We start from the raw sequence: 22,594 nt of genomic DNA on the forward strand, positions 1-22,594 counted from the left end.
CATCCACAGTCAAAGCACAAACCGGAATTCAAAACCAGAGCGGGACCTCATTTTCAGGTTTAGGTTCATGAGCCACCGTGAGTTTTTAAGAGCCAGAGCTCAAGTAGCTGATGGTCCGAGCCCCTTAGCAAAAATGTCTGAGAACAAAAAAACGAGTAAAGGTTAAATTCAAACTGCCTAGTTTATGATATTTTACTCTCCATGCATTCATCTGCCAAACGTTTGTTGAGCCTCTCCTATGGCAGAGCATGGCTCTAGATCCTGGGACACAGTGGTGCGCAAGATAGAAAATGGCCAGCTCGCTCTCAAGGAGGTTACAGCCTAGCGGGGGTCAGACATACAACAAACAAACAAGAACATGTCACATGGAGATGAAGTTCTGTGAGGAGGGTTTTCTGGGTAAGCCTGGAGTTAGCACAGAGGACAAAATACAGAAGGAAAGGAAGACTAAGGTCCGAGTCAGAAGGCTAACCACTTGCTTTTCTGTGACTTTCTTTTCTTCCTTGCCCACTTCCTTTTCAAGATGTTGAATAGTCATTTCTGCCTTTCAAGCTGGCAGGCCCCGATCTTACCTTCTCCCCGTCTCCTTTCTGTTTCTGTCCATTGGCTTTTATTCTCAGAGATCATCCACTTCCTGTCACATGATCTTGTTACTTCCTCCTCACTAGGAAATGAGCCTCCAAGCGGTGGCTCCTGCCTGAGCATTACCGAGGAGGAGGATGCTAGAGCCTGTGTGCAAGGGTAGGGTTAAGTCCCAGCCTGGCTGTTCTCTAGCCTGGGGGACCCAGGCCTCCTTAGCCTCCTTCTGAAAATGAGAGCATTGGGCTGAAGAGGATTTTTGAGCTTTACCATTTTCTTTTTTTTTTTTTTTTTTTTTGGGAAAATCAGAATTTATTGGATACCCTAACATTTAATTTACAGTTTACTATTGTTTTTGTTTGTAATTACATTTGTTTTGTTTTTTTTTTAATTAAAATTATTTATTTTTACGAATTACATTCAGAAAATATGAGGTCCCAATCAACCCCACCGCCCCCACCCCCCACTCCCCCCACAGCAACACTCTCTCCCATCATCGTGACACATCCATTGCACCTGGTAAGTACATCTCTGAGCATCACTGCACCCTGTAGTCAGTGGTCCACATCATAGCCCACACTCACCCCGTTCCATCCAGTGGGCCCTGGGGGGGTCTACAATGTCCTGTAATTCTAAGTTGCCCCAGTCCTTGGCACAACTGGCAGTAGGAGCTGACACAATAGCCATCACCACCTGAGAGAAAATAGCTTTTGTTCTTTCCTGCCCTGCCCTGTGGAGGCTGGGTGGGCTGCAGCTGGCCAGCTTCAATGAAAAACACACAAACCTCCTGCTTTGTTTGGGTTTCAACCCTTGACCCTCTCCCTGAATGTGTTTGAATTCTTAAAGTTCCAGTGTAGACGTGAGGAGGTGTCTTCCCCAGGCCCAATTCAACCCCTCCCCTTCTTTCTCAGTTTTCATTTACTGAGGGCAGGAGAGACCCCAACGTCTTGAATACACATTGGGAGACTATCCCCTGGCTTTGAAGCCCTTGGCAAGCAGGTTTCAGTGCACGGCTCTCCATCCCGGTCCCGGACCCCCGCAGGCCAAAACGGGCTTGTGAGCCCTGGCATTTGGGCCAACATTTATGAGTGGCTGGAGAGAGAAAATGGGCCTGTCTTTCTTGAAGACAGTCTACCAGCTACCCAGCTAACTGTCTGGGGTGGTTTCTGAGGCAAGTTTACCGCCTTCAGCAAAGGCAGGGCTAAAATAAAATAAAATAAAATTCAAGGAAATTCATGTTCTGGGACCTGGGACAGCTACGGGTCCTGGGTCCTGAGGGGGCATCCACGCCCCCCCACCAAGGGTGGGAATGAGTTGATAGTCTCCAGGCTGTTGGGGTGCAGCCAGAGCTGGGGTGTGATTCCACTCAGCAGCCGTGATGGCCTGGCCAGTGGGGCCCAGAACAAGGATCCTGGGCAGGCGTAGGGTCTGATGGGTACGGGAAGCAGTGGGCTCTAGACTTGGGGAAGGTCTGAGGGAGGGCCTTAGGAGTCTGGAACATCGGAGCTAGAGGCAAGGCAGGGCTCCAGGGGTGTTCTGATGGCAGGGCAGAGAGGGGCTTCTCAGTGTCCTCTTTTATGTGCCCTGCCGGGTGTGGGTGGCTCTCCAGGGGAGAAGAAGAAAGTTAACATGAGGAAGAGGCAGCTGCTGCTCACCAGTCCCCGTGTTCTCCTCTTTTTCCTGGCACACAACCAGAATATGTTTCCCAGCTCTCCTTGTGATGAGTGGGACCATGTGACTAAGGTCTGGCCGATGGGGTGTGAGGGGAAGTGATGGGCCTCACCTCCTCACCACACTGGTGAGAGCAAGCGGGCCTTTCCCTGGCCTCTCTCTGTCTCCATCTGCTGGCCGAATGCAGAAGAGGAGCCATACAGTGGGAGGAGCCTGGGCCCTGAATGACTGGGTGACAGCTCCCCACCTCCCTCCTCACGCATATACCCACACATTGAGCCATGAAGAGTGGGTGAGGAAAAGAAATTTTATTGTGTTAAGCCACTAAAATTTGGGGTGTGTGTGTGCTAGGCAGTTACCCTCCTGCTCCAGTCAGGATCCCAACAGGAAGCAGATGGTACCCTCAAAATAGGATAATTCCATGGGAGGTAGCGGGGGAGAGGGGTGGGGGGAGGTTATCTCCAAAGCAGTGGGTGTAGGGGGGAGCCACAAGGGATAGCGCAGTAACGCAGCTGAACTCTTACCACCCCTAGGCCCAAAGGCATGAGGGGCCCAGCAGTTCCTGGAACCTTAAAAGAGAGAGAGTAATAGACAATACCTTGAGAGAAGCAGTGACCTCAGCTAGCTGGAGGTGAGCTTCACGGTAAGGAACAATTTCCTCTCTTCCCCGAGTACTATGTTCTGCCAGAGTTCCCTGAACCCTGCTAGTCAGTAAAGGGCAGAGGCCGATATAGTCCCTCCCAGTCAGCCTCCCCCCCGGTGGGAGCAGGATGGGGAAATGCAGAGTGGCTCAGGAGGGGCAGACAGAAGCTGTGGGTCACGCCCACCCTATTTTGAGGGTATCAAATAACCTTCTCCGTACCAGGCACTGTCCTGGGACCCATTACACTTTAGCCCACAACATCTGTCTCTGGTGTTTTCATTTTCCCCAGGGTATTATTAGCCAAAGGGGTGCTCCTGCAAATTACAGAAATCTGTTGGCTTTTATAAAGGGCATTTATTTGGGGTAGAAGCTGACAATTAGTTACCAGGTCCTAAAGAGCCCAACTCAAGGTTACTTCCTCATCAAAGTCAGTGGCCGCGTGTTGAAGCAAGATGGCAGACAACCTCTACCTGGTCTCTCCTTCCTTCTTCCTCGTAAGGCTCCGTGGGCCCAGCTTTTTATGATCTCAGCTGTAGGCTGGCATAGGGTTCATCTCTCTTCCCGGGGCTTTAGCAGTTGGAGCCTTCTCCTTTCTGTCACATGGCAGTACCAAAATGACAAAGTTCTCTCCTCTTTCATATCTTCTTCTGTGTGTCTTCTTGAGTGTATGTCCATTTACGTAACCCACTGAGGGGGCGGGGACTCAACCCTGCATGCCCTAATGATGTGGTCAAATCAAAGCCCTAATCGTAACATAATTTAATCAAAGACATTTCAGCTGAATCTGATACAATCAAAGGGGCTCACACCCAGAGGGACAGACCGGTTTACAAACATAATCTTCCTTTTTGGAATTCATAAATAATCTCAAACTGCCACGCCCAATATGCAGATAATGAAACTGGGGCGCAGAGAAATTAAACAACTTGCCCAAGAGCACTCGGTGGTGAGTAGCTGAGCTTGGAGGCAAGCCCGACCCCTTGCCAGAGAAACCCAGGCTCATTCCCACCATTCTGTGCCTGCAAGGTGGAGAGCTGATGCTAGCGGGTGGAACTTATTCCTGATTAAGGTGGGAGATAGGGTGCTGGGTCTTTTGAAAGGTCACAGTCTCCATAGAGTACTGTGACCAGATGCAGATGAGACTTGACTGAAGGGAAACTCAGGTGTTGGAAGGGATATGGATGGCAAAAAGCGCTATCGTGGTTGGAGAAATGACTTGATTTTGTTCCTTCTAAGCCAGCGATGTCCATTGTGAATATAATGTGAGCCACTTACGTAACGTTAAATTTTCCAGTAGCCACATTTGATAAACAAAAATAGGTGAAATTAATTTGGGGAATATATTTTATTTAACCCAATATTTCAGAATTATTATCACTTCAGCACATAAAATCAATATACAATAGTAATGAGATGGTTTACCTTCTTTTCTCATACGAAGTCTCAAAAACCAGTGTCTATTTTCATTTAGAGCATTTCTCAATTCAGATGCTAAATTTTCTTCAGAAATACTTGATCTATATTGAGATTTCATATAATTTGAAAAGTAGATTCACATATCCAAGTTCTTCCAGACATACTGAAAAGGTTTCCGATAACTGCATGGACCATCCATTTTCAAATTTTAAATTCAAATTAATGAAAATTAAATGAAATTAAAAATGCAGTTCCTCGGTTGCACTAACTGCATGTCAGGTGCTGCTCAATAACCATACGTGGCTGGTGTCTGTCATTTTGGACAGAGCAGATCAAACCTTTTAACTCTCTGCTTTTCTGTTCCATCCTATCCTTTGGTTCTTCAATGCTTAGAAGTCTGATAAGGAAAACGTATCCATTCTCATTATTTTCCTAGGCGACTGGTGCCAGGTGGGTTTCTCAGAGATAGATTAGGATGTTTGACAAAAAGAGAGCTGTAAGTGGAAGGATGACTCCTGGAGCCACAGGGTGCAATGGCAGGTTCCCCTTGGGCCAGGCTTCCAGAAATTTCTTCTTTGATGTTCTTCTCATCTGCCTAGAACAATCTCACATTCCTGATACAACTATGAAATATACTGCTCGCCCCAGCCAGTCCTGGAATGGGGGATATGGTCACATGCATGTTTGGACCAAGCATTGGGAAGTTTGATGAATATTTAGGGTTGAACTCCGTGTCAGCGTTAGAGAGAGAGAAGGCACATTTTCTTACCTTTTGTCTCTGTCTCCATCCATTAGTATGCTTTCCAAAAGGTAAAGAGACACAGCAGAGTAAAATTTTAGGCCAAGACCATTCAGGGAAAAAAATGTATCACTGAGGTTAGCATCATTCAAAGCAAAAGTAATTAAGTAAGTTTAAAGGAGAGAGCCAAAGAAAGTCTGTACTGTATTAGTCAAAGACTTTGTTCTCTTTGTAAATTGTATCACCTCCAAACTGTTTCAAATACAGGAGAAAGAAAGCCTACCTCATATATGTATTTGGGGGGAATCTCTTACCTGCACCTCCAAAATGAAAAGGACTGGCATTCCAAGTCTAACCATTCGGTCACCTCGCTGCAGGTTTTGGTGCTTGTCAATGAGTGGGCAAATGAGAAAAACTGCTTTTATCTTCTTCAAACATTCTCACTTCCCCAAGTTGACTGCTTAAATTTTTAGGCAATCTTATCATCATTCCGTTATCTCCATTCTCCTCATGTTGGACTCTGTGAGGGAATATTGCATTCGAGCACGTGGTGTCATTTCAAATAAATCTCCAAGGAACAGGAAAGCTTCTGGAATTTCCTTATCTAAGTGGCTAAACTAAATAAACATAATTCACATCAATCAGGACCTCAGTGAAGGCTAGCGCCATTCCACTTGAAATTATATCATGATAACGACATGTCAAGACTGGGGTTTTCCTGGGGTCCTCATTGAACTGGATACCCTAATTTTTGTTTACAAGTTCACAGTGCTGGGCGTCACGGGAATCATTACTATATGATGCTGGTCAGGCGCAAAATGTCTTTCAATTGGTGTGGTCCACTCTTTGAGTCAGGTATTATGTAACTAAGACTTACAGAAGTTGTGCCGCCATCTTGAATTCATTCAGATTTGGGGAACTGAGCCTTGTCTTCAGCACTCACACTAAAGGATGCCAGAGTCAATGGTTGTCAAAAACTAAATCATAGAGTTATAGAACTACTAGGAACCCTGCAGGTCATTTAACACAGTCCCTGAATGGTCTTGCTCTTAAGACCATTTGAATGTTTGTTCTCCTCTCTGGTAAAAAAAAGGCTTTTGTTAGTGTCCTCATGAAATCTTCAGTGAAGAGCTAGCTAGGTGGGGAACTATAGAAAGCGCCATGGTTCCTCCTCCTCCTCCATGCCCAAATCCTTCCCCATCTGCTGGCTGATGCTTCTAGTTCCACCATTCCATGTTCATTCCTTTAGCATCTGGCTTAATTCCCACTAAAATACTAACACCCTAGGAAAGGGTAGCAAGCCATTATCAGTTGTTTTCACTTTGGTGTGAAGAAAGGGTCAGAGTAAGGTGCGTGGGATTAAAATTCCTGCATCAGTAAGGCTAGGAGTGTGGGGAAAGAAAAAAGAAATACCCGCATAGAGGGCGAAAGCCCCCAACTGGGAGCTCATGGGCCCTCCTTGAGGTTCAACAGACTCCCATTCCTTCTCCCAAAATGTCTGCCTTGGTGTGAGTTCGCCTTTGGACTCTCTGAGGTGATCCAGGTCATTGTTCTTGCCAAAACTGGGGTCCACTCTGAGCAGAAGGTTCTAGTCCCGAGGGGTGCTCAGGGCCAGGGTGAAGATTCCCGGCCTTGCTAAAAGGGTATATTAGTGCCTTTCCCATCCCAGTTTGCGGAAGCAGCACTGGGGAGCCATGCAAGGCGGGGCGGTTAGGATCACGTTTCTGTTATGAATTGGAGCCCCTTGTCCAGGCTCAAGGGAGAGGGTTGCATAAGAAGTTCTACAGGGCCACACATGCCTGCACACACCCGTGGACTCACACTCACACACAGCGCCACCCGCACGTGCATGGTCGTCCTGAAACACCCAGCGAAGCAAATGGCAGGCATGTGCGTCCAGTTGCTGGGATGTCAGGCCTGGTCCTGCCTCCTTGTCTGCAGACTTGACCTTGCGATGTGGGTGATGGGAGATGGTGACTGTATGCTCTCTGAGGCAAGATAATGGGATTCCTAATCTTTACCACGGGCTAAGCCAGCCTAGTGGTGAGACCCACGCGTTACCATTCATCCCATGCCTTCTGCCTTGGGCAAGTGATTCCGCCTCTGCATCTCAGTTTTCTGAGCTGTATAATGGAGGTCAGAGTACTACCTCCTATGAGTTGGTAAAAATTACGAGTAAGGGAAGATTAATTGAAAAAGGACACATAAAGCACTTAATAGGAGGTGGTAAATAAATATTTGGTGAGTGGATAAAATGTCAATTTGTATCACTGCCGGAAGGAAACTGTGGTTAGGTGGTAGCTTCGGATTTAGTGGGAGGAGTGAGGAGACCTCTCAGAAGACCTGCAACATCTGTGCTTGTGTTCGGGCCAGACTGCCCTGCAGACTCATCTGCAGATCTTTCTCAGTGTATAAAAAAAAGGGAAGAACAACAATTAAGTGTCTCAAAACAATGCAATGAAACCTGGGTTGGAGGAGGAGGAGAGGACTGACATACAGCAATTAAATAAACAGCACTGCCACAGAGCAGCTTCTGGAGCGACAGTCAGGCCAGACCTGGGTTTTTTCATTCTTTCTAGCTGCAGACTCTGACTGGTTGGAAGCACCGAGCTTCCTCCTGGCTTTGAGTGAATCCAACAAAGCAAACCATATTGGTCTCTTTCTTCACCACTCCTCACCCCTCACTCCCTTTTCTGTTTCCTTTCCCAGGTCTCTGCTCTGATGGAAGAAACCAAAATGGCAGCACTTCCTTGATGAGAGCAGAGACTGAATAGCTCTGGGATTCTGTGGGGGTATTGGAGCTTGGCCTGGCTTCTTTAGCTACGTGAACTCTACTTGGCTTGAATCCCTTGATGGAAAGCACCTGCCCGAAAGGGAACTGGGGTGTGCTTTATCATAGACCCTCTGCACTCCTTGGCAATGTGGGGAGGACTGCTTCTTTGGTGGGGCCCAGAGCAGCTGTGGGACAAGTCGGTTCCAGGCCCAGGCCTGCTGGCCTTTAATTTTCCACTCATGTTCACATATGTACAGGAATCCAGCAGATGGACATCTAGCATGTTTGGGCAGCTCTCCACTGACAAATAGCAGTAGCGCTGAATAAATCACAGTGGCTCAGGCTGAAAATTTAGCTCCAGGGCATGGGGACTCTGGCAAACCAGGGAGAAAAGGCTTTTACCCAACTTTTTCCTGAAATGCCAGAGGAATAAAACAGGTCAGTGGTGAATAAGAAATTAGCTTCTGGTCCCCCTCCCAAGTGATTTGACCTATTTAGGAGTCATCAAGAAGAAGCCAAAGGAAGCCAGTGGTCTGCATGTCGATTTTTCAAGGGAGAAGAGATTGGGAATGGATTGCCAGGCAGCTGGAGTCTCTCGGTCACTGGTTATGGAGCAGATGAGTGCATATGGCTGGACCTCGTGAGAAGGGACGCTGATTTGGGGCCAAATCCTGGCACAACTTAGCATGCCAGTGATAACCCCAGCAGGTGCCATGGTAATCTGGTGCACCAGCTCAGCGGCCTTGGTCACTGAAAAGGATCCTGAAAGCCTTCAGGCCAAGTCAGCAAAAGGCCCCAGTTGGAGAGCCAGGCCACAAAATACTGGGGCAGGCTCCACTACAACCCAGCAGGCTGGAGTTTCTAGCGGCTGCTGCTGGGGCCCTGCCCGTGTCTCCACTACCAGCTGGTGCACCCCTCCTCCAGCTGCTTTGAGTGCTGGCTGCTAAAGACTACAGCTGCACCTTTCCCCAAGAAGTGCCCTCGGCCAAATGCAAACCCTGCCAACCCTCTTGCCTCAAGGCGAGACCAGCTCTGCTGTGCAATTTGTACTCCAGAGGCGCTCCCTGTAGGATCAGACTGAATCAGATCTCCAGCTGAAGCCACATTCTTGCTTCTCAGCCCTTCCCCTGCCATGTCCTGCCTCCCTCCTGCCCCTACCATGCCTCACACACACTCCCCATGCCTCACTTGAACAAAAAGCCCCATCCTAGAGTTTGCTTCCAGTAAACCAACCTATAACAGAGTTGCAGGGGGCATTCGAGAACAGTCCCCAAGTCTGGCTGCACAACAGAATCACTTGGGCAGCTTTAATAATACAGATTCCCAGGTCCCACCTCCTAAGAGTCTCCTTCACTGGGTCTAGGGTGGGGGCTGAGATTCTGTACTTTTTCTAAGTGGGTCCTTGGTGCTTTGACTGCAGCCAGTCCTTTGAGCAATGGGAACCACTAATTCTAGTGGCTTGTCTGTATTTCCTTCCTGAGAGCCTTTAGAAAACATATGTTGATCAAGTTCTGAAGCAAACATCATCTGTCAAAGACACAAAGGACCAGAGATTTCAGTTGAAGGATCCACAGCTCTTGGGAGATAGCTGCAAGTTCCTGCATACCATCCTGACTCTCAGACCTTTTGACGCAAACCCGTCTTTGAATATTGAGTGTGTGCGTCCTGAGATGCCTAGTTGGGAAAAAGGAGACTTTTGAGGCATTGAGTTAGCATGGAGCTTTCCAAAAGGGACACATTTTGATGGATTTAGGACTTAATTAATGCTCTCTAGTCTCCACGCCCAGAAGTGTTAATCTACCAACCCCCTTCCAATCACAGGCCCAGACCTTCAGTACCAGTGGCTGTGGGGATGATTTGGAGATGAAATGCAGAGGGAAACATGTTTCTCAGTTATCAGAAGAAACCCTGTGACAGGAACATTAACGAATAGGCCGCGTGAAGGACACCATCCTAGGGATTTTAAGCAAATCGTTTAGTTCAGTCACTGGATGAAGGTCCAGCCTAATGCAGAATAAGGGAGTATTCCAGATTTTGTAATGATAATGGTGATGGCAGTGGCAAGAAGAGCAATGAAACATGATTGCTAATCTTTGTATGAGGGTTTTTTTTGGTGTGTGTGTAAGGCCCGGCACTAATGACCTGATCTGTATTATCTTATTTAATCCTCCCAGCAATGCTCTGAGGTAAATTTATTTGTTGGGATTTCCAAAGACTTTAAACAAATGGAATTTTATTTCTGTGTCAGCTAAAAGAAGTCTAGGGCTCTTATAGGACTCAGTGGTAATGGGGGCCCAAGTCTCCTTCCGGGTCTTGGTTCTACCATCCCAAGATGGCTGCTGGAGTGCCACTCATCACATCATTGGCCCCAGCAGCAGGATGGAAGTAGGAGCATACCCCTTGTCTTCTAAGGAGGCTTTCTAGAAATCTCACACCACTGTTGTGCTTTTATTTCGTTGACCAGATAGCTACCCCTGGCTGCAAGGGAGGCCTGGACGTGCAGTCTTTCAGTTGTGTAGCAATGGCCCCAGTTTTTAAAAAAAATGAAATTTTATCCATTTGAAAGAGGCGAGAATGGAAGATCAGGTGGGAAATTAACTGTTTTTGCCACAGTAGGTAATATTCTTATCCCCATTTTGCAGATTGGGAAAATGAAGCACAAAGAGATTGAGTGACTTGGCTATGTTCACACAACCTATGGGCAGCAGAGCCACAGAAGGACCCAAATGCCTCTGACTTGAGCATCCCACCCATAACCACTATGCCCTTTACTCATTTTTACTACTTTGTAAAACATTTTGTTTCCCTAGATGTGCACTTGTTCATTTTCCTGCTGGCTTCCTGGTGTGCCTTTTGCCCCTTCTCAGCAACATGCTGGCCATACTTCCAAGCCCAGCTCCAGTGCTCCAGAAAGCCCTTCCCTGAATCCTCAGCTGCTTTCTTCCTTCTGTGAATATTTATTGAGCACTTACTATATTCTGGGCACCGTTCTAGGGACCTGGGATACATCAGTGAACAGACCAAGATCCCCGCTGGCTTAGGAGCTGTGTGACCTTCGCCAAGTTACTTAAACTGAGCCTTGGTTTGCTCATGTGTAAAATGGGACTAATAAAACAGGGTTATTGTCAGGATTAAATCAGATAAGGTATACAAAGTGCCATCACCGGCACATCAGTAACTTTTGGGAACTGTGCTAATGATGATGACAACGATGAGCATGTCCGTCTTCCCATTAGGCTGTGCACTTCTCATGGGCAGGAATGGCCTTCCATGGCCTTCTGGCCTTGCCTCAAATCCCTTACCAGAGTGGGGGCTTAGCGAATGGTTGCTGAGTGGATAAAAAGGGTCTTGGCACAGACAGGACATCTTACTTACTTGTGCTGCTAGATTGAGGAACCAACGAGAAACAGACTAGGTCCCATAATAACTTTTTTGGTCTAATGTAAGCTGTGAGTTTTGGTGGGTGGTGTGCCAGAGAAAAACAGAACCAAATAATAATCTACTCCTCATATTCTCCCCGAAGGCCACAGAAAGAAAAAGAAAATACATCCTTCTCCTCTCAGAGTTTCTTTTTCTCGCCTCTGATACAGTTCGTGTTTCAGCAAATTCTACGGATTTCCTTTCGCGTTTTTTCTGCCTCCTGATCCACTTCATCTTTCTCTATTGCTCTTTGGTCTCTGCCACCTATGAGAATAGTGCTGCTGTCCACGGAAGGAAACGCCTAGAAGTCAAGAGGTATTGTACACCAGAGTCCCAGAACTGTCACAGATTAGTCCCCCAGAGGGAATCCCACGAAGAGCTAACCAGCTCTTTGCGTCAACTGCACACCATGCTGCTGACCGCCGAGCTCCCTCCATTTTGTCAGCCCAGCTCTGCTTTCCCCTTGGCCCTTCTGCAAAGGTGAAAGGCAAGTTCACAGGATGCGGAGGCTTCTTTCTTCCCTGACATCTGGTTTGATTCTGGGCAGCTCAACAGTGGCTTTGCCATGAACAACAAAAGCTAATTCACTGTGGTTTTTAAATAGCAAGTGCAAATATTTTTCCTTTTTGGCTTGGGGTCACTGGAAGGGAAAAAAACAGGGCTGCGAGAGAGATTAACCTTTTAAAAACTATTATGACTTCTCATAGAAAATATAATAATGGCATCGTACCCTTCCCTGCGTCGGGTTCTTTTCACCAGTGATTGTTGTTCGAGGCTTGAGTGGAGCTCTGAAGAAGATTTTAAAATAATATTTGAGTTTGGTTTTCTTTTCAAAAGCCCGCCATGAATCCCGGTAAAAGCCCACGGCCTCTCTCGTTGCTTCCTCTGTCCTCTGCCTGCATCCCTGGCTAAATCGCCGTCCACCTTCTCCCCAGCCCTTTGATTTCTTCCTTCAAGCAGCACCCTGACACCCTGACACTGCAGGCAGGAGCTGCAATTAGGAGTGTTTTAGGAGCTAGCCATGTCCTCTCTTGATGCCACTAACAGATGCTAGGGAGGCTGAAGTTTCAGTCGGGTCACTTGTCCGAGGTCCCAGCTAGACCTTTTGTCGACTCGGGGCTTTCTTAATGCATCCAAGAACCTTGGCCCCATTCCTTTCCTCTTCAGAAGTTAAGTCCCTCTTTCTCCATGTTGTAAAGGAGCAGCCAGGTCATGTAGGCGGCGGAAGCCAGCAGCAGGAAGCTGGCAATTACCTACCAGGCAAGCAAGCACATCCACCTCACTGTGGATTGTTTTCGTGTTCTCTTGGGCCTGCAAAGCCAAAGTTCTCCTACCTTCCATGAATTTCCCTTCTTTCCTTCTCTCCTCCCTTCCAGCTTGTGCCTGTGGATTTCCTTGCCAGGATCAGGTGGGAGGCGAAGCAGGCACCGCGACCCTGCGAAGGCCGTCAGAGTGAGGCCACACAAGTCTCCAAACCACCCCCTTTCTCGCCGAGAGGAAGATCTGAACAGGCTGCAGGCCGGATGATGTTTGTGCAGCCATCTGAGCACTCTGGCCCTGTACCGTGACTGTTGTCATCGGCGTTGCTAGGCTCTCACGTGGGGCTGGGGGCGGTGGGGGGCCGGCGGGGGTGGTGGAGGTCAGCCATGGCCTTGCCACCTGCCAAGGGCAAACTACGGTTGTGTCCACCGCCCCAGTCTCGAGGTGGGCGTGCAAATATTTGCAGACCCGCTGAATTCCACCCCTCCACCCCCCCCAAACCACGACTTCCCAGCGCAGCGAGCTGGGCCCACGGTGAAAGGGCCCTCGGGCCGCCGGGGTGGTGGAATGGAATGGAGTCCTTCCCCCAGCCTAGACGGCGGGCAGGGCCGATCGTCCAGCTTCCAACCCCAGCAGCCCAGTCGTCCCAGCGCGCCGCAGATCGGGGGGGGGGGGGGGGGGGGGGGCAGTGGCCCGCAGCGTCCGCATCTCCAACCAGCTCCCAGGTGCGGCTGGCGCAGGCCGCGGGCGCCCCGGGCCCGCCGCCTTCCAGCCTCGGGCGGGGGGTGGGGGGGTGGGAGGAAACGCCGAGCCCCTCCCCCTGGAGACAGGGCGTGGCCGGGGCCGCTCAGGAGTCGCGATTTGCCATTGAAGTGAACCCCGGAGGGATTAGCCGCTGGCCCGGCGCTCGGGTGAGACCATCTCCCCCTCCAGGGGGGAGGCCCGGAGGCCGCGCAGATGTTGTGTGCAAACCCGCCGTCCCCGGGGCGGAAGGTTGCCCTCGCTCGCCCTCCCACCCCCCTGCCCTGCCTGCTGACTTCAGCAGATCAGCTTGCCGCGCTCGGGCCCTCGCTCGGGGAGGGCTGGGGATCAAAAAGAGAAAAGGGCCGTCCTTAAGGAGCAGAGCGGGAATCCCACCATGGCCCTGGCCTGCTGCATGGCCAAGAATGCAGGTATCGGGGGTCTGCAGCATCTCCTGGTGGGAGAACGGGGGAGGGGGCGGGGAGGGGGGCGCCGGCCTTGGGAGAGGGGCTTGGCCTTGGGCGAGGGACTTGCCCTGGCACCCACTTCTGGGGAGGGGGAAAGAGAAGGGTCTTGACCGAAGCAAGTTAGCCCTTTCGCAGGATCAGATGTGAGGAAGGGAGGCTGACCTTGGCATTTGGGCTGAGCGGCTCCCCAGCTTCGGCGCCCTGGGGTTGGTGGCCCTGGCCACGGCCTGCCTGGGTTGGCGCGGCCCGGCCTGCTGGCCCCCCACTCCCGGGCTCTTGGAATTCCTCAGTATCTTGCCCTTGTCCTGGAATGACAGAGAAGTTTCTTTCTCTCCCTCTGGCCCCCAGACAGCCATGAACTGGGGGAGGGGGCCCCATACAAACGCCTTCCCCGACCTCTAGTTTCGGTTCCACCCGAGTTGGCCCTCGAGTCATCCTTTAAGCCTTTCGGGGGTCTGCCCCAGCTTCTTTGGTTCTCTAGTCTCTCAACTCTGCTTCGCGCCATTCCTTTATGGCTGAAGGTCGGCCACACGATTGAACCCTATTTGAAAAGGGTCGGCTTTGGGGTTACTTCCATTGCCTTTCCCGGCTCCTTCAAGTCAAGGACGGTGACCCCCACTGCCCCCAGCACAGGGGCGAGCACACAGCAGGTGGGCAGTGGGGGTCAGCTGAAGAGGGAGCCCTGAAGCTGGCTGCTCCCTCTGCCTCAGATGAGCCGCCTTATTGTGTACTTGCCCCCACTGTCTCCATGGAGACTGATCCCCGGCCAAGCTTCCCTGGCCAAGCTTCCCAGCCACACATCAGCCAAACCACTGCCAACGCGCTCCTGCCGTCTGAGAGCGCGCCCTCTGAGCTGCTTTGCCAGGTGGCTTGTGCCGCCTTGGTTACCCAAGATCCTTTAGGAGAGCAAGGAAACCTGCTTGGGGACCAAGCTGCTTCCCCTGGGTGCCGCTGCATGACGATGACTTTTTTTTTCAGGACATTGCAGTTTCTGAATTTGGGGGCTGAGGAAACTGTTCAAATCCGTATCTCTATTATCTGCACTTAGGATGAATACCATCCCTAACGTTATCTGTACTTAGGATGAAATGCCCGGCTCTGCCTGGTATACTAGTATGCCAAGAGCGTGGGGGAAGGCAGAGCTCCGGCCTTCTCACCCCTGGCTGCACATTAAAATTCCTGGGGGCGTTTTTAATTGATGTGCAGGATATACTCCAGATCCATTCAGTCAGAATCTCCAGGGGTGGGGGACCAGGCCTCACTGTGTGTGTGTGTGTGTGTGTGTGTATGAATTTAGAGCTCTTTAGGTGGAGTCCAAAGTACAGCCAAGGTCAAGAATCACTGATCTCAGGGAAGAACTCTGCTCTCACTCTAACCCAGTTTCACTCAGCGAACAGAATGAGGCAGTAGAGGCCTTCCAGTCACACACGTCTTCCTCACGATCAGTGGATCCAGGGGAGAGCTGCCAACAGCCAGGTAGAGCCTGAAGAACTAATGGGAGGGGGAGCCAAAGAGATAAGGCCCCTTAGGTGGCTGCAGGACGTTTCCAGTTTCAGCTCAAGGAGAACCACGGGGAGGTCTTTAGGACAGCTTCAGCCAGCTTCCCTTCAAGAGGTGAAGACCCAAAGCTGCCAGGCCGGGGAGGGGCTGCCAGGCCGGGGAGGGATGGGGAGAAGGTTACAGGGCTACTTGGCAGAGTGCTCACCTTTCTCGGAGCTGCTGGCACCTTCTGAGCTTGGCTACCTTTTGGCATTCATCGCAGCAAGGTCATGGCACCCCCGCCAACCCCGTACAGCTCACAGGTGGGGAGACCAGGCCCTTCATCAAAGATGCCTCTAAGTAGGACTTGGCAGCTTTCATTTCAGCACAATAAAAGCGGAGAGGAAAATGACTGCTTTTTGCCTCGACACAAATTTTATTGCACCAGCTTTCTAGTATAAAATGTTATAGTTGGGGGTGGGGTGTTTATTACATAAACAATGTCGTTACTCTGATCTTCACCATCTTTCAAACTTGAGTCTCAAAGGGAGTTTTATTTACTAGATTTAAAGCCAGGGAACGGTTGTTTCCGACGACTGCCGTCTAAGTGTGGGAATAATTCGGGGGAAACGAGAACTCTCCGCTTTCTTTCCTCCTTGTCCCTAACAAATCGTCCCCAGCTGGAGGAAGGCACAGACATCCTCCGACAACGTTAGATCTGGCATCCAATGAGCTACATTTGGGCTAGGCTCTTCCGTAAAAGTGGAGCTCGGGACTTGAGTCAGGCTGCTGTCGCAACTAGCCTGAGAGGGTGTCCTGGTGGCTGGGGCAGGTGTGAGAAGGACGTGCACTGGTCACACACTCAGGGGCCCAGGCGCTGATGCCAAGCACCGTTATTTAGGGCCAGATCTCTGGGAATTCCCCTTTCCCAGAGGCAACACTTTCAAGCCAGTGTCATGGTCAGCTTAGGTGCCTTAGTTCATTCCCCAGGAACCCCATACTTGGAGGGAACAAGGCGCGGACTGCCACCATCATAGGACAGCACCTGTTTTACTGATTTTATTGGTGGTCCCCATTTTTTTTCAATTACTTTATTCTGCCTTTATACTCATTTACTTGACATTTTAAACTTGTTTATGTTTTTAGAAATGGAATGCTTCGGTGTTTTTTGTTTCGTTTTGTTTTTAAGGATGAAACTTTTAAAGCACTGCCTTCATTCACCTCTGAGTAGGGCTTAAGCCCAGTTTTACCACGTGGGCTTACTGTTGTTGTTTTCCTCCTCTAAGAAGTTAGGTTTGAGAGAGGCAGCATGTGCGGTGAACAGATCTGGGGCTTTGAGTCTGCCAGATCTGGGTTCGGAGTCTTACTCTGCCATTTACCAGTTGTGTGACTTTGGGCAAGGTCCATGAGCTCAACTTTCTTATTTCTAAAATGGAGGTAACAATATCTACCTTGCAGATTAAACAACAACAAAAAGAGGGTGGAACGAAAGAATTCAGGCAAAGCACCTAGCCCAGAGCACACAGTAGATGCTCAATCCATGGTAGCTCTGCATAAAAAATGATACTAAGAAGACTAATGCACCTCTCATATGGGCCAAAGCACTGTGGCTGGGAAGCTGCTCTCCATTTGCCTGTCTTAGGCCAAGGGCCAGGACAGTGGGTGTCCCTTCTGAATCGACCCACTTACCCTGATGAATTCCAGAGGCACTGGCAGGTGGGACATGAATATGTCAACCTTGTGCCAAATGTCCCCCTGGCTTGAGCACACCAAGGTGAGCCAGGGAAACACTTGGCACAAAAAACTCGCCACGAGGAATTCCTCCGAAGCTTCTCAGTCTCCCTCCCTCTCGTGGAACGCTCTGCAGTAGACTATAGGAGCTGCTCCGTCACAGACCTGGCCCCTTTCCTGGCCACCCGGCTGGGTTAGGACAATCCACTGATTGTCACAGGCAGGGCCTTGAAGGAGGCGGTACAGACCTAGTTAAGACTCAACTTGGGGGAAACAGACTTGGCCGCCTACCACATGGGAGGTCCGGCAGTTCAAACCCCGGGGCCTCCTTGACCCGTGTGGAGCTGGCCCATGCGCAGTGCTGATGCGCACAAGGAGTGCCCTGCCAGGCAGGGGTGTCCCTCATGTAGGGGAGCCCCATGGGCAAGGAGTGCGCCCCGTAAGGAGAGCCGCCCAGCGCAAAAGAAAGTGCAGCCTGCCCAGGAATGGCGCCGCCCACACAGAGAGCTGACACACAAGATGGTACAACAAAAAGAGACACAGATTCCTGGTGCCACTGATAAGGATAGAAGCGGTCACAGAAGAACACACAGCGAATGGACACAGAGTAGACAAAGGGGGGACTGAAGGGGAGAGAAATAAAAATAAATCTTTTTTTAAAAAAAGACTCAACTTGGGGGCTTCTCAGGAGAATACAGACCCCTGAGCACCGGAAAGCCTGGACCCAGTGTCTCCAGCTCATCCGCAGGAAGCGGTGGCCAGCTATCCCTGATGAGGGGGACAGGGAAAGTCGAGGGAGGTATATGGAGGCTTTCGAGCTGACTGTTCGGATCAGTGGGTTAGGGTACATGGAGTTTGGCGTGGATTTCTGTGTACAAATTTGTGTGGGTTTGGTTTTTCCTTATATTGTTTTATTTTTCAGAAGACAGAAGAATGAGTGCGCACTGACGATCTCAAAAACTAAAAAAAAAAAACCCAAGACTCACCTGGTCTCCACAGCCAAAGAAAACATCTTTTATAGACCTATCGAGCTAGTGCACAGAAAATTTAAGCCTAATTGCTTTGGTTTGATTCTGGCTTTCTCTGAGTCTGGGAGCTGGAAGGTAGGGTGGAGGCGAAGGTAAGATTCAGGCTGCAGAAAGCTCAGGTAACGGTCACCTGCTCCACGCATTCTCTCCATCCTGCACAACGCCACGGTGTGGAGAGGCAAATGGAGATTGAAGTTCCTTGTCCGTGTTCAAGGCAAAATCTTCTCTCTGCTGCCGAATGCCCCGTTGGCTAGGACGGTGCCTCTTGTCAGGTTGGCGGGAATATTGAGAACCTCCGCTCTTCTGAGGGAGGCTGATTCTCGTGGCTGTGCTGTGGCCACCACCACTGGGTGCCAAAATGGCAGACAGGAACCGCAGAAGGGACTGAATCTCAGCTCCATCCTCTCCCAGCCTGGTGCTTCAGAATCTGAGGCCAAAGGTCAGACTCCATTAAGGAGCAAGCTGCCACTGTTTCCTCAGCTTTGGAGACCTTCTCCCGGGGATGCTCTCTTGGCTCTTTTCTTGCCCCCACCCCCACCCCCCATTGAGCAAGGAGGAAGTTTTGATTTATTCTTCTAAGTGGAGCCAGTCGCTTTCCTCTCACCGCCTTGTCTTTGTGCTGTGCTTGCCATGGATGGCATTTGGCCCTCAACACCCAGGACCCCTCCTCCATGTCCGTTTTTATCCCTGGAAACCTTCACCAGCAAGGTCCAACTGGACGATTAATTTTGAAATAAGGATGTGCTTGAGAACAGGGGCCAACAACCACGGAGCCCTTGGCTTAAATGGGCGATAAATTACCTGTCCCAGCTCATGCAGGGCTGTGGCTCCTGCTCGGAAAACCAGGGGTGATGACAGGGGCCCACGAGTTTCTAGTGCTTTCCTCACCTGCCTTGGAAAGCAAGCAAAATGGCCGCCTGGGAGAATGAAGATAATTGTGCGTTGAGTGCTTTGCCTTGAGAAGAAGGTGATTTGTAGTTCCTCTTGATTAGGCTTTTCTTTTTTTCCCTTCTGCCTCTCTCCATTGGGTTTTCAGTGCTCCTGGTTTTTGGGTTTTTGGTTTTGTTTTTGCTTTTTTACACACCAAAGACATCATGGCTAAGAAGAGGAGATTTTTATTTTGAAGAACAATGATCACATTAACAAGGTGACAGCAGATAAGCTAAAAGTCACTCCATTTTCCGCTGGGGAAAAATGTTCTTTGCCGGCAAATTGCATTCTGCTTCTCTTTGTCTACTTTCCTTTTATAGGAGGGTGGCAGCCCCAGCCGCTGATGGTCTCGAGAAATAACTGGGAGATAAGATACACCCTTGATTCATATAAGAAAGGAAGCTTTTGAGTACAGTGATAAAAAGCGACTTCCTTGCCCGCTCCACAGCATTCTTGGGGCTGGAGCCCTCTCTAGGACCACATTTCTCTGTCCTTGGTCCAAGGCATCAAGCAGAAAATGGCTCTGAAATCTGAAACTTGGCAAAGGACAACAATCCAATTCCTTGCAATTTAATAGATAGCTAGGCCTCGGTCAGATTCTGTCAGTGCAGAACCTGCCGGCTGCTCTGCCCTATGTGGAGGGCCAAGCTGAAAACTCCCCCTGCCTCTAAAGAGGGTCTGAAAGAACAGTCCAACCAATCTGGTGTCTGGTGACATCTTCCATGACGGTCTATTTTTAAAAAAAGAGAAAACGGTCTATTAAAAATAACAGCCACAGACTTTAAATCAGTTGGGGAAAGAAAAAGGGGTTGTGGGGTGGAGGAGGTGACGCTGGAAGGGGAAGGAAGCTTCCCGAAGGAAGTGAGATTTGAGCTAGACTTTGATGGATTGGTAGGAATTAGTTCACCAGCAGAAACATTCCAGGATTATACCTCTCTAAGCTTCAGTTTCTTCTGCAAAAATCCCCAAAGAGGGGAGCGGATGTAGCTCAAGTGGTTGAGCGCCTGTTTCCCGTGTATGACGTCCTGGGTTCGGTCTCCAGTACCTCCTTAAAAAGCATATCCCAAAAGGTTGTTGTGGGGACTGATTTTTGCCATGATGAGAAGAAAGACATAGTCCAGGGCTTGATGATGTCGTTGTTGTGGCTATTATTATCATTCGGAGGTGGTGTCCGGAGTGTGTGAGCAAAACCTTCAGGGTCCTTCAGAGGGAAATGATGTGCTCCGCCTCAAGTAAGCAAAGCCCTTTCCCCTTACCTCTTTGCCTCTAATCTTACCCCCTTTCTTTCCCAGGCTGACTCTCAGCCTTCCTATCTTTGCATACTTTGATTAATATCAGTGCACCGCTGGCAAAATGAAAGCAGACCCAACCGAGTATCAAAAGATTGTTTTTATCCCTCCTCCGCTTATACCCTGGGGTACGATTGCAGTCGTGGTTGGATAGTTGCGTGAAGGTGTAAATATAAAACCAATCGCTTACATTATCATTTCTCTTGGGTCTTTGTTTTCAACAACTTACATTAGCAACTTCAAATAACACACACTCCGCTTTTTTTGCTTCTAATCTGTTCATCCTCCAGTGGTTTCATTTGCGTCACAAAGGAAAGGTGTTTCTGGGAAGAAGAAATTGAACTTATTTCTTCTTAAATTTGGCCGTTAAGATGGAAGGATAAGTATTTTTGTATTGTTAAAGAGCAATGGCATGCATTTGAGAGGGGCTTGTCCATTGATGTTGGAGCCTGAGAAGATTTGGGGGTTCAGTGGTTGGGGAAAACCACGATGTTAATATTCAGCCACTTAGTGACCCATGAGGGAACCGAGGCTTAGAGACTTTACATAACTTGCCCAAGATCACAGCTGGGATGCTGCGGTGGCAGCACTAGAACCCAGATCAGCCTGACTCCCAAACCTATGTTTTTTTTTACCACCAGGTAATCCTGCCTGCAGTGTTTGAAATAATGCCTCCAAAAAAAATATGGAGGTGGCATTTTTTAGGTTGTCGTACAGAGCCTCAGGGAAAGTGGGAGCACTCAGTGAGGTCAAGAGTTGCCTGTGCTACCATCCCTGTCATGATCATCCAGAATAGAAGGGGACTCAGTTCGGATTTGAAGGAGCAAAAAAACGATCAGCAGACAGAGCCCCCACCAAAATATGAAATTGTGAGTCGAGGAGAGGTGTCACTTAGACAGGAATCAGAACCAACAGTGTCCTTTTGGGGAAGGTGGGGGGCGAGGGAATGGGGGAAGGCCCATTACTTTCTCTTTCAATCCAATAGTGACTCTAGACTTTTTTTTTTCTAATTAACTTGACTGCCTGTAACAGATACATTTATTGCCCAGCACTGTTTATCAGTGACATATTGTTCAGAGATCCATTTCCTCGGAGAGGGTTGTAAATGTCTTCTGGGGTCATCAAAGGTGATGGGTGAACCAGTGCTGGAGGTCGTGGCAGGTCAAGAAGTTACCTTGCAGAATTTCCCTCACCATTGCTTGGACGTGTTGGCAGTTAGGCATGAAGAGATAGTGTTTTTGGTAGTGACAAAGGTAGTTTACCTTCTGATTACTTAACTTCATCAACCCTGGTACAGATGCTTGCAGGGATTATACTTGATCTCATTCAAAGTTTCTAAGCAAAGGAACAAGTAGGAGATTGGATTACAGTTCTTCCTGGAGTTACAAGAACCTATTTTTAAATGTCTCCCTTCTACAACTGGCCATGTTCACACTACTGTCCACTTTCCCAAGTTTCTAAAGGCTGCTTGCTCCGGGAGAGGCACCAGACTGCCCTGGGACAACGGCACCACTTGTGGACAGGACCAGAGAACCCTTGAACTCAATATCTTCTCCCACCACCTCCTTTCTTTCACTTGGATGGACAAAAATGCATGTGCCTCTTGAAGTTCCCTACACCTACCAACTGTTCCAGTCGTGCAAAATTGCTTGCGTTTTCCTGTCACCCTGTGCTCTCACACACTGGTCCCTCTCTAGAACGCTTTGAAAACCTATTTCACCTGACTAGCACCTAGGCCATTTGGAAGTCTCAGCTCATGCATCACCTTCTTTGGGACACCTTCCCTAAAATTGCCCAGCCTGATGTGGACCTCTTCCTTGGGCAGGCCTAGATTTTAGTAGGTGGAAGTACGTTCGAGGGCAGAGGACGAACAAGTATCCCTAAGGGGATCTGAGAAAGTGGGTGGAGATGGGGAGGGGTAGAGTAGAGTATGACTCAAAACGACCTTCCATAAGATCTTCCTCAAATCTCTCTGTAATCTTGTGTCTCATCCTAAGCATTCCTGTAAAATTAGCACTATTCTCTACATTGTTCAATATAAAATAACCTGCTCCCGAACAATTATTGGGTCAAATCAGTGGTCCAAGAAGACCTCCCTGTCTATCCGGTGGCTCCTGAACCCTCAGGTATATACCACCGTGTACTTCAGGAGTATGTGTAAGTGCCTTTGAACACCACATACAGTAGATTTGTCTCTCTAGCTGACCATTCTATGGGAAATTGGAGGGGCTAGGTCTTTCATCTCTGCTCTACAGTTGCCTAGTGGATTTTAGATACTTGAAAATTATTTCTTGAAATGAGTGAATCTTTCAAGTGATGTTGGACATAATAAAAAGTGAGTGGTGTCATTAATCTTCAAAGGGACAGCAATTCCATTTGTAGACCCCAAGGCCTCCATCAGCCACTACTCTTCCTCTAGTTTTTCTTG

The 22,594-nt window shown here is 49.2% G+C and overlaps 1 protein-coding gene across 4 annotated transcripts in view; it reads left to right on the top strand.

Annotated features, from left to right (window-relative positions):
* Positions 1-22,594, top strand: part of NHS (NHS actin remodeling regulator) — a 356,077-nt gene that overhangs the window by 240,560 nt on the left and 92,923 nt on the right. The window contains exon 1 of one of the 4 annotated variants that reach the window (XM_058292151.1): positions 13,383-13,673. The exons of 2 other annotated variants lie outside the window; for them this stretch is intronic. In XM_058292151.1, the coding sequence (XP_058148134.1) occupies positions 13,640-13,673 (34 nt within the window). In that variant the 5' untranslated portion in view covers positions 13,383-13,639. Of the gene's footprint in view, positions 1-13,382; positions 13,674-22,594 lie in introns of those variants that run through there. One more of the 4 variants, XM_058292150.1, reaches the window with a different exon arrangement.

This window comes from Dasypus novemcinctus, chromosome X, assembly GCF_030445035.2.
Source record: "Dasypus novemcinctus isolate mDasNov1 chromosome X, mDasNov1.1.hap2, whole genome shotgun sequence".
In the NCBI taxonomy this organism is placed as follows: Eukaryota; Metazoa; Chordata; class Mammalia; order Cingulata; family Dasypodidae; genus Dasypus; species Dasypus novemcinctus.